We start from the raw sequence: 11,039 nt of genomic DNA, 5'->3' as shown, positions 1-11,039 counted from the left end.
AGACTCCTGAATGAACCTCACTTGAGTTCTACCATGTTGACATGGGTCCATATGAACACATCCTTCTGTAATCCTGCACTGTGTGCTGTGTTTTTACTGCTGACCAGTGCATGGAATGTGTCGAGTGGGTCAAAAGACAATAAACTTTTACTTGGATCTGAAACCATGTGCCCATCTCTGGATGACTTCTGGCAGAGCTGAACATTGGAAACCTTATGGAGAACTAGTCCAGAGTGAGTGTGCAGTGAACTGGAATTCACTGTCTGTGTGTTGTCTAGATGGCCGGCCCCTCCCCACCTCCACCCTCCCCCAATCCAATATAAACACTGGGTTTCCTGCCTTACCTCAGATTCACCTGAGACTATTGTATCTACCAGCCATTGATTATAAGCTTTTAAAAGTGTTTTTGTACTCCTCACTTGTCTCTCAGTGCATTCAGTTACGTTACAATTTTAATAGCTTAACTTTGAAGTGGGGTGGAAGCCCAGCTGAAGCCAGGCATGCTCCAGGTCGACCCTCTTTCCCCGGAGGTCCTGGAGGAATTTGCCTATTGGCTGGAGGGCTTTCAGTCCTACCTGTTGGTCTTGGAAGACGTCTTTAACTCCAATGATCTCCGGAGATTGGCACTTCTCTCTCGAGCCAGCCCCAAGGGGTTCACTGTCATCAGAAACTGTACTACCTACGAGTCGTCCATAGAAGACTTGAAGACCCACTACATGAGGCCCCAGAACGTTGTCCTGGTGAGGCACCGACTCTCTCAACGTCGGCGGCATCCGGGTGAGTCGCTGGACGATTATGTCCTTGAACTGTGGGCCCTGACCAGGAAATGCCGCTATGAAGTGGTCACAGCCCTGGTGAGAGAGGAGGAACAAATCTAGTACACCCTCGTGGCAGGAGTGAGGTCAAGGTATGTGAGGCAGCGACTGCTGGAGTTGGGGAACATAGACTTGGACAGCACCTGGAGCTGGTGAAAACACTCAAACAGACCCAAATGGCAGCTGACGACCTCACGGGCGAAAATGGCGCCTTTTCAGAGGACCAGGTCATTGGGGCGCCAGTCACCCCATAGGCCCAGTGCTGACCACTGCAGCCACGTGTGACTGGGGATGCTACTTCTGTGGACAGGAACAGCACCCCCGTGCCCGATGGCCCGCGAAGGACTCCATGTGCACTGGATGTGGTAAGCGGTGGCACTGGGTGAAGGTCTGCCAGGTTAAAGGGAACCCAAAGAGGGCGACCGCTTGTGCAACCCCCAAATCATCGCTTGACCTGTGTCCAAGTCCCAAAGGACCAGCCCCACCTCTCCGTGCTGTTTGCCGCCAGTGTCTTGCTGCGCCTCGTGGTGGGACTTGCCACCGGAAGTAAAGCATTGCGGGAAGCCACAGTGGCCATCTTTCCATGCCTCATGGTTGGCATCACCTTGTCTGCCTGCAGGCCAAGAGGAGAGAGTTGACATCAGCATGGGGAGCGGAGGGGTTTTCTGGGACACTGGCATTGGCCGTCCTGGAATATCACCAATTGAATAACTCGACAATGGAGGTGAGGGTAAACCGAAATTTGACTGATTGCTTGGTGGACACTGGCTCCATGGGGAGCTTTATAAACTCTGTGTAGGCTCTGTGGTACAACTTGAGTGTACCCGAAGGAGTATCGTATTTTCCTCACATCGCACTCGCACTCTGCGATGATCCAGGGGTATTGTATAGTACATTGAACTGTAAAAGGATGGGAATTCTGTAAGTTCCGATTGTATGTACTGAAGGATTTGTGTTCTCCTGTGTGGCTGGGCCTGGACTTCCTGTGTCACCTTAAAAGCGTGACCATGGAGTACTCTGGCCAACTCCCTCCAATCACGGTGCGGAACGGAGGGTCCCAAAAGACAGACGCCACATGCGGTGTCTCCACCCTAAATATTGACTCCCCCCACTGTTTCCAAACCCAACTCCTGATTGCAAACCAAAAGCCACAAAGAGCAGGTGATACAATGCGGGGGATTGGGAATTTATCAAGACACAGCAGCTGCTCAAAGAAAAGATCATTGAGGCCAGCAAAGCAACAGGCCATGGAGAGCTCAGGTAGGAGCCGTGAAAGGGGAAAAAAGTCCAGGCTAGTGATTGACTAGAGCCAAATAATTAATTGCTTCACACCCCCTCCCTCAAATTTCGGACATGGACATGTTTCTGAGGTCTGCCCCTACACAGCATTTGAGGCAGACGGGGAGCTCCATCAGTTCCAGAGGGTCCCTTTTGGTATCACTAATGGGGTCTCGGTCTTCCAGACAGATGGACAAAATGGTTGACAAGTACGAGTTGTCTCGACAACCTCACCATTTGTGGACACTCTCTGCAAGAGCATGATGCCAACCTCCAGAGGTTTCTTCACATGGCCAAATCCCTGAATCTCATGTACAACTCTAGTAAATGCGTGTTCCAGACAAAACATCTGGTGATCCTGGGCTGTGGTGGAGGATGTCGTCATTGGACCTGACACCGATCAATTGCACCCCCGGTTAGATCTCCTGATCCCAAAGACCATGAAGGACTTAAGGAGGTGCCTGGACTTCTTTTCTTAGTACGCCCAGTGGCTCCCTCTTAAAGTCCACCTCCTTCCCATTATCGACCGAAGCCCAGGAAGCTTTCGACTATGTTCGGAGCTATTTTACATGCGGTGGACAAGAGCACATCCTTCCAGGTGGAAAGCGATGCCTCTGACATAGCTCTGACCACGACCCTTCACCAGGCGGGCAGGAAGGTTGCCTTTTTCTCCCGCACCCTACAAGGTCACAAGCTTCGGAACCCATCAGTGGAGGAAGAGGCTCAAGCCATTGTAGAGGCCATCAGGGACTGGAGGCATTACCTGGCTGGCAGAAAATTTACACTGCTCACCGACCAGCGATTGGTGTCATTCATGTTTAATAACGCAAAAAGGGGTAAAGTAAAGAATGATAAGATCACCAGGGGGAGGATGAACTCTCCACCTATAATTATGACATAGCATACAGGCCACATACTCTCAATGAGCCTCCAGATGCCCTGACAAAGGAAGTTGTGCATCTGCACACACTGGCCAGTTTTGGTCACTGCACAATGAGCTTTGCTACCCAGGCATCATCCCATATGGCTCATTTCGTCAAGGCACATAACCTGCCCTACTCCATTGAGGACATCAAGGAGATGACCAGGTCCTGCCAGGATTGCGCAGAGTGCAAGTCGCACTTCTACCGCAAAGGCATCCTGCCCCTTCGAACAATTTAAAGGGTCCCCTCGAAAACGTGTACTGTCTCAACGTCATCAATGAGTATTCACTGTCTGTGTGTTGTTCTGATGTCTGGCTCCTCCCCTGGCTCCACCCTCACCTACCCCAATATAAACCCAGGTTTTCCTGCCTTACCTCAGATTCACCTGAGGACTATTATGCCTACCACCCATTGATTGTAAGCTATTAAAAGTGTGTCTGTGCTCCTCACTTGTCTCCAAGAGCATTCAGTCGCATTACAAAGTGAAAGGCTCAGATTTTCAGGGTGGCATTGTCATTTTATTGGTTGTCCATCAGTTCTTCGTGCTTCCCCTGTTCCCTGCTCCCTCACATACCTTAATATGGGGGGAGGGGGATCAGGAATTATCCTCCAGACTGCCAGTGCTGCAGGAGTTGTAACGCATGGTGGTAAGGGGATCGGACACATAACCTGCAACAGAACACAGCAACCACATGAAAGCCGCCACCCACAGTCCCCACTGCTAACAGCTTGGAGGGGGGTGGGGGGTGGGAGTTCAAACACAAATCTCCTGATTGAGAATAGGCTGAAGGGACAGGGGACCTGAGGCATGGATCTGAAGTTAGGAAAGGCAGAGATAAGGTGGGTACCTGGTAGGAGATGTCTGGAGACCAGAGACCACAGATTTAGGGGGAAAGCGAGGAGGTTGCGAGGGCATCTGAGGAGGAATTTCTTCCAGAGGGAATTGGGATCAGGAACAGAGGGGTTAGAGGAAGGCAGAGACTCTCCCAGTGTTCAACCAGGGTTTGGATCAGCTCATGAGTTACCGAGTCAGAGACAGCTACGGGTCGCACTGGAGACCAGAGTACACAGAAGTGCTGCAGAGACTCAGCAGGGCACGCAGCATCGCAAGGAAGGAAAAGGGAGTCAGTGTTTCGGGCCTGAGCACTTCACCCCAGAGGGAACGTGGAAAAACAGGTAGATGTCTGAATAAAAATGGTGAGGAGTGAGTAGAGGACAGGAGGGAGCAAGGGGCAGGGGAGGAGCACAGACTAACAGGTACAAGGTGACAGGTGGGAGGGAGAGGGTAGAGGGCTAATAAGGGCAGCTTTCTGACAGGAGAAGGAAGGGAAGTGTAGAAGAATGAGGGGAGATTAGATAAAGGTATTTAAAATTACGAGGGGGGTGGACAGAGTAAATACAGGTCAGATTTTTCCACTGAGGGTGGGTGAGATACAAACCAGAGGACATGGGTTAAAGGGTGAAAGGGGAAAAGTTTAAGGGGAACATGAGGGGGAACTTCACACAGAAAGGGGTAGGAGTGTGGAATGAGCTGCCAGCTGAAGTGGTGAATTGAGGTTCAATTTTAGCATTTCAGGGATATTTGGACGGGTACATGGATGGGAGAAGGATGGAGGGATATAGAGTGGGTGCAGGTCAGTAGGACTAGGCAAAAAAATGCTCTGCTGAAGGACATGAGCAGGTCGAGCAGCATCTGTGGGAGACAACAATAGTCAAAGTTTCAAGCTGAAACCCTTCATCAGGAGCCCTGATGTTGCTTGGCCCAGTGAGTTCAAGCAGCAGCATGCTTGGCTATAGACCCAAAGCAGGAAAGTGCGTGAGTATGGGCAGGTCAGTGGTCAGTGAGGACATGTTGGGCCAAAGGACCTATTCTATGTAGGATGACTGTATTAGTATAAGTAACTAACCCAGTGCGTGGGGTAGGCGGAGAGTTCAGTGTGTTGAGAGGGTGTTGTGTGGATGGTATGGGGAAAGTGTGGTGTGTGGACAGTGGGTGGAGAGAGTTGTGTGTGGAGAGTGTGGTGTGTGGACAGTGGGTGGAGAGTGTGGTGTGTGGAGAGTGTGGTGTGTGGAGAGTGTGCGGAGAGTGCGGTGTGTGGACAGTGGGTGGAGAGTGCGGTGTGTGGACAGTGAGTGGAGAGTGCGGTGTGTGGACAGTGTGTGGAGAGTGCGGTGTGTGGACAGTGTGTGGAGAGTGTGGTGTGTGGACAATGAGTGGAGAGTGTGGTGTGTGGACAGTGCGTGGAGAGTGTGGTGTGTGGACAGTGAGTGGAGAGTGTGGTGTGTGGAGAGTGGGGTGTGTGGACAGTGAGTGGAGAGTGGGGTGTGTGGACAGTGAGTGGAGAGTGGGATGTGTGGACAGTGAGTGGAGAGTGCGGTGTGTGGACAGTGAGAGGAGAGTGTGGTGTGTGGACAGTGAGTGGAGAGTGTGGTGTGTGGACAGTGAGTGGAGAGTGTGGTGTGTGGACAGTGAGTGGAGAGTGTGGTGCGTGGACAGTGAGTGGAGAGTGTGGTGTGTGGACAGTGAGTGGAGAGTGTGGTGTGTGGACAGTGAGTGGAGAGTGTGGTGTGTGGACAGTGAGTGGAGAGTGTGGTGTGTGGAGAGTGTGGTGTGTGGACAGTGAGTGGAGAGTGGGGTGTGTGGACAGTGAGTGGAGTATGGGATGTGTGGACAGTGAGCGAGAGTGTGATGTGTGGACAGTGAGTGGAGAGTGCGGTATGTGGACAGTGAGAGGAGAGTGTGGTGTGTGGACAGTGAGTGGAGAGTGGGGTGTGTGGACAGTGAGTGGAGTATGGGATGTGTGGACAGTGAGTGGAGAGTGTGATGTGTGGACAGTGAGTGGAGAGTGCGGTATGTGGACAGTGAGAGGAGAGAGTGGTGTGTGGACAGTGAGTGGAGAGTGTGGTTTGTGGACAGTGTGTGGAGAGTTTGGTGTGTGGACAGTGTGTGGAGAGTGTGGTGTGTGGACAGTGTGTGGAGAGTGTGGTGTGTGGACATTGTGTGGAGATGTGGTGTGTGGACAGTGTGTGGAGATCGTGATGTGTGGACAGTGAGTGGAGAGCGTGGTGTGTGGACAGTGTGTGGAGAGTGTGGTGTGTGGACAGTGAGTGTTGAGTGTGGTGTGTGGACAGTGAGTGGAGAGTGTGGTGTGTCGACAGTGAGTGGAGAGTGTGGTGTGTGGACAGTGAGTGGAGAGTGTGGTGTGTGGACAGTGAGTGGAGAGTGTGGTGTGTGGACAGTGCGTGGAGAGTGTGGTGCGTGGACAGTGAGTGGAGAGTGTGGTGTGTGGACAGTGAGAGGAGAGTGTGTTGTGTGGACAGTGAGTGGAGAGTGTGGTGTGTGGACAGTGAGTGGAGAGTGTGGTGTGTGGAGAGTGGGGTGTGTGGACAGTGAGTGGAGAGTGGGGTGTGTGGACAGTGAGTGGAGTATGGGATGTGTGGACAGTGAGTGTTGAGTGTGGTGTGTGGACAGTGAGTGGAGAGTGTGGTGTGTCGACAGTGAGTGGAGAGTGTGGTGTGTGGACAGTGAGTGGAGAGTGTGGTGTGTGGACAGTGAGTGGAGAGTATGGTGTGTGGACAGTGAGTGGAGAGTGTGGTGTGTGGACAGTGAGTGGAGAGTGTGGTGTGTGGACAGTGAGTGGAGAGTGTGGTGTGTGGACAGTGTGTGGAGTGTGTGGTGTGTGGACAGTGAGTGGAGAGTGTGGTGTGTGGACAGTGAATGGAGAGTGTGGTGTGTGGACAGTGAGTGGAGAGTGTGGTGTGTGGACAGTGAGTGGAGAGTGTGGTTTGTGGACAGTGTGTGGAGAGTTTGGTGTGTGGACAGTGTGTGGAGAGTGTGGTGTGTGGACAGTGTGTGGAGAGTGTGGTGTGTGGACATTGTGTGGAGATGTGGTGTGTGGACAGTGTGTGGAGATCGTGATGTGTGGACAGTGAGTGGAGAGCGTGGTGTGTGGACAGTGTGTGGAGAGTGTGGTGTGTGGACAGTGTGTGGAGAGTGTGGTGTGTGGACAGTGAGTGGAGAGCGTGGTGTGTGGACAGTGTGTGGAGAGTGTGGTGTGTGGACAGTGTGTGGAGAGTGTGGTGTGTGGACAGTGTTGGGAGAGTGTGGTGTGTGGACAGTGAGTGGAGAGTGTGGTGTGTGGACAGTGAGTGGAGAGTGTGGTGTGTGGACAGTGAGTGGAGAGTGTGGTGTGTGGACAGTGAGAGGAGAGTGTGTTGTGTGGACAGTGAGTGGAGAGTGTGGTGTGTGGACAGTGAGTGGAGAGTGTGGTGTGTGGAGAGTGGGGTGTGTGGACAGTGAGTGGAGAGTGGGGTGTGTGGACAGTGAGTGGAGAGTGGGATGTGTGGACAGTGAGTGGAGAGTGCGGTGTGTGGACAGTGAGAGGAGATTGTGGTGTGTGGACAGTGAGTGGAGAGTGTGGTGTGTGGACAGTGAGTGGAGAGTGTGGTGTGTGGACAGTGAGTGGAGAGTGTGGTGTGGACAGTGTGTGGAGAGTGTGGTGTGTGGACAGTAAGTGGAGAGTATGGTGTGTGGACAGTGTGTGGAGAGTGTGGTGTGTGGACAGTGTGTGGAGAGTGTGGTGTGTGGACAGTGTGTGGAGAGTGTGGTGTGTGGACAATGTGTGGAGAGTGTGATGTGTGGACAGTGAGTGGAGAGTGTGGTGTGTGGACAGTGAGTGGAGAGTGTGGTGCGTGGACAGTGAGTGGAGAGTGTGGTGTGTGGACAGTGAGTGGAGAGTGTGGTGTGTGGACAGTGAGTGGAGAGTGTGGTGTGTGGACAGTGAGTGGAGAGTGTGGTGTGTGGAGAGTGTGGTGTGTGGACAGTGAGTGGAGAGTGGGGTGTGTGGACAGTGAGTGGAGTATGGGATGTGTGGACAGTGAGTGGAGAGTGTGATGTGTGGACAGTGAGTGGAGAGTGCGGTATGTGGACAGTGAGAGGAGAGTGTGGTGTGTGGACAGTGAGTGTTGAGTGTGGTGTGTGGACAGTGAGTGGAGAGTGTGGTGTGTCGACAGTGAGTGGAGAGTGTGGTGTGTGGACAGTGAGTGGAGAGTGTGGTGTGTGGACAGTGAGTGGAGAGTGTGGTGTGTGGTCAGTGAGTGGAGAGTGTGGTGTGTGGACAGTGAGTGGAGAGTGTGGTGTGTGGACAGTGAGTGGAGAGTGTGGTGTGTGGACAGTGTGTGGAGTGTGTGGTGTGTGGACAGTGAGTGGAGAGTGTGGTGTGTGGACAGTGAATGGAGAGTGTGGTGTGTGGACAGTGAGTGGAGAGTGTGGTGTGTGGACAGTGAGTGGAGAGTGTGGTTTGTGGACAGTGTGTGGAGAGTTTGGTGTGTGGACAGTGTGTGGAGAGTGTGGTGTGTGGACAGTGTGTGGAGAGTGTGGTGTGTGGACATTGTGTGGAGATGTGGTGTGTGGACAGTGTGTGGAGATCGTGATGTGTGGACAGTGAGTGGAGAGCGTGGTGTGTGGACAGTGTGTGGAGAGTGTGGTGTGTGGACAGTGTGTGGAGAGTGTGGTGTGTGGACAGTGAGTGGAGAGCGTGGTGTGTGGACAGTGTGTGGAGAGTGTGGTGTGTGGACAGTGTTGGGAGAGTGTGGTGTGTGGACAGTGAGTGGAGAGTGTGGTGTGTGGACAGTGAGTGGAGAGTGTGGTGTGTGGACAGTGAGTGGAGAGTGTGGTGTGTGGACAGTGAGTGGAGAGTGTGGTGTGTGGACAGTGTGTGGAGAGTGTGGTGTGTGGACAGTGTTGGGAGAGTGTGGTGTGTGGACAGTGAGTGGAGAGTGTGGTGTGTGGACAGTGAGTGGAGAGTGTGGTGTGTGGACAGTGAGTGGAGAGTGTGGTGTGTGGACAGTGAGTGGAGAGTGTGGTGTGTGGACAGTGAGTGGAGAGTGTGGTGTGTGGACAGTGTGTGGAGAGTGTGGTGTGTGGACAGTGCGTGGAGAGTGTGGTGCGTGGACAGTGAGTGGAGAGTGTGGTGTGTGGACAGTGAGAGGAGAGTGTGTTGTGTGGACAGTGAGTGGAGAGTGTGGTGTGTGGACAGTGAGTGGAGAGTGTGGTGTGTGGAGAGTGGGGTGTGTGGACAGTGAGTGGAGAGTGGGGTGTGTGGACAGTGAGTGGAGAGTGGGATGTGTGGACAGTGAGTGGAGAGTGCGGTGTGTGGACAGTGAGAGGAGATTGTGGTGTGTGGACAGTGAGTGGAGAGTGTGGTGTGTGGACAGTGAGTGGAGAGTGTGGTGTGTGGACAGTGAGTGGAGAGTGTGGTGTGGACAGTGTGTGGAGAGTGTGGTGTGTGGACAGTAAGTGGAGAGTATGGTGTGTGGACAGTGTGTGGAGAGTGTGGTGTGTGGACAGTGTGTGGAGAGTGTGGTGTGTGGACAGTGTGTGGAGAGTGTGGTGTGTGGACAATGTGTGGAGAGTGTGATGTGTGGACAGTGAGTGGAGAGTGGTGTGTGGACAGTGTGTGGAGAGTGTGGTGTGTAGACAGTGTGTGGAGATTGTGGTGTGTGGACAGTGTGTGGAGAGTGTGGTGTGTGGACAGTGTGTGGAGAGTGTGGTGTGTGGACAGTGTGTGGAGAGTGTGTTGTGTGGACAGTGTGTGGAGAGTGTGGTGTGTGGACAGTGAGTGGAGAGTGGGGTGTGTGGACAGTGAGTTGAGAGTGTGGTGTGTGGACAGTGTGTGGAGAGTGTGGTGTGTGGACAGTGTGTGGAGAGTGTGGTGTGTGGACAGTGTGTGTGGAGAGTGTGGTGTGTGGACAGTGAGTGGAGAGTGTGGTGTGTGGACAGTGTGTGGAGAGTGTGGTGTGTGGACAGTGAGTGGAGAGTGTGGTGTGTGGACAGTGAGTGGAGAGTGTGGTGTGTGGACAGTGAGTGGAGAGTGTGGTGTGTGGACAGTTTGGGTGCGGTGTGTGGAGAGCATGTGGACAGTGTGGGAGGAGTCCGGGGTTTGTATAGAGCCCAGTGGGTGGGGAACCCAGTGAGTGGAGAATTCAGTGCATGGGGAGACTGGTCCTTGTCTGGTGGGGACAAGTAGGAGGGGGTGAGACTCACCGTTCACATCCAGAGGTGGGTATTGAAGGTTCTTCCTGAGATCTTCAACACTGAGACCTGGGGAGGAGCGGCGATCAGAGGCACTGTGAACAATAATAAAAACATGGGTAGAAAGCTGCAACCTTTCTGCCCATTGCAGTGCTGACAGCCCTTTGAATAATCTCGCCACTTCCCATGCAGCCCTGAAATATGGAGACTTTCCAAGCTTCATCCCATCTCCAATTTGATGTAAAAGCAGTCAGGCCATTCAGCTGCTTGAGGCTGACAGTCAACACAGACTTTCCCTTTGGAAGGTGGATTTTTGGTTTGATATTCAGGATTTGCAAGTTCCTCAGATTAGGGATGTGCTCTGGATCACAATCCACACTCCTGATCTTCTGCCCATCTGCCTTATTCTGTAGCCCCTCTCATGACCAGGTCCACCATCCCTGGGCATCACCAATAGCAAACGGCTTATGCAGTTCCCTGAAGGTGAAATCAGGGATGTGGATCCCATGTGGGGATGTGTGCGGCAGGCACTATGGAGACGGTGTGATTCAGGGGGATCTAGAGGTTGGTGAATATATGTCCCATGCCAAGGACTGGAGCATTAATCACACGTCCCGTATACGTCTTGGGTTATAAAGAACTTTGAGATACCTGGGGGGAGTGAAGGCGCAATTAAAGCATAAGACTAGGCAGCAGAATTTGGCCATCGAATCTCCTCCACTATTCGAATCATACCTGATGTATTTTCCTCTCTCCCATTCTCCTGCCTTCTCCCATGACCTCACTAATCAAGAGCCTACCCAAGAGCCGTGCATTGGAGTGAATTCTACAGATTCACCACCATCTGGCTGAAGAAGCCTCATCCCTTTTTAAAATGGACATCCTTTCATTCTGAGGCTGTGTCCTCTGATCCTGGACTTTCCCACTACTGGAAACCATCTAACAATTGCAGTACGGAAACAGGCCTGCTCGGCCCCTCTAGTCCGCACT

At 52.8% G+C, this 11,039-nt stretch overlaps 2 protein-coding genes across 5 annotated transcripts in view; both read right to left on the bottom strand.

Moving 5' to 3' along the window:
* Positions 1 to 21: 21 nt before the first annotated feature.
* Positions 22 to 1,852, bottom strand: LOC138751177 (uncharacterized; the record flags this gene model as incomplete). Its single annotated transcript, XM_069913234.1, has 3 exons — positions 1,301 to 1,852; positions 576 to 851; positions 22 to 197 (listed from the first exon to the last, which is right to left on the bottom strand). Coding segments are annotated over exons 1-3 (647 nt in total), but the record flags the coding sequence as incomplete, so codon positions are not given.
* A 1,660-nt stretch (positions 1,853 to 3,512) lies between these two features.
* LOC138751175 (serine/threonine-protein kinase TNNI3K-like) overlaps positions 3,513 to 11,039 on the bottom strand; it is a 29,704-nt gene continuing 22,177 nt past the window's right edge. For all 4 annotated transcript variants that reach the window (XM_069913232.1, XM_069913230.1, XM_069913233.1 and 1 more), the window contains exons 4-5: positions 10,062 to 10,144; positions 3,513 to 3,685 (exon numbers count right to left, since the gene is read on the bottom strand). In XM_069913232.1, the coding sequence (XP_069769333.1) occupies positions 3,612 to 3,685; positions 10,062 to 10,144 (157 nt within the window). In that variant the 3' untranslated portion in view covers positions 3,513 to 3,611. The remainder of the gene's footprint in view (positions 3,686 to 10,061; positions 10,145 to 11,039) is intronic.

Source organism: Narcine bancroftii, unplaced genomic scaffold (genome assembly GCF_036971445.1).
Source record: "Narcine bancroftii isolate sNarBan1 unplaced genomic scaffold, sNarBan1.hap1 Scaffold_791, whole genome shotgun sequence".
Taxonomy (NCBI): domain Eukaryota; kingdom Metazoa; phylum Chordata; class Chondrichthyes; order Torpediniformes; family Narcinidae; genus Narcine; species Narcine bancroftii.
The sequence above is the reverse complement of the archived record's forward strand: the minus strand, read 5'-3'. Positions and strand labels throughout refer to the sequence as shown.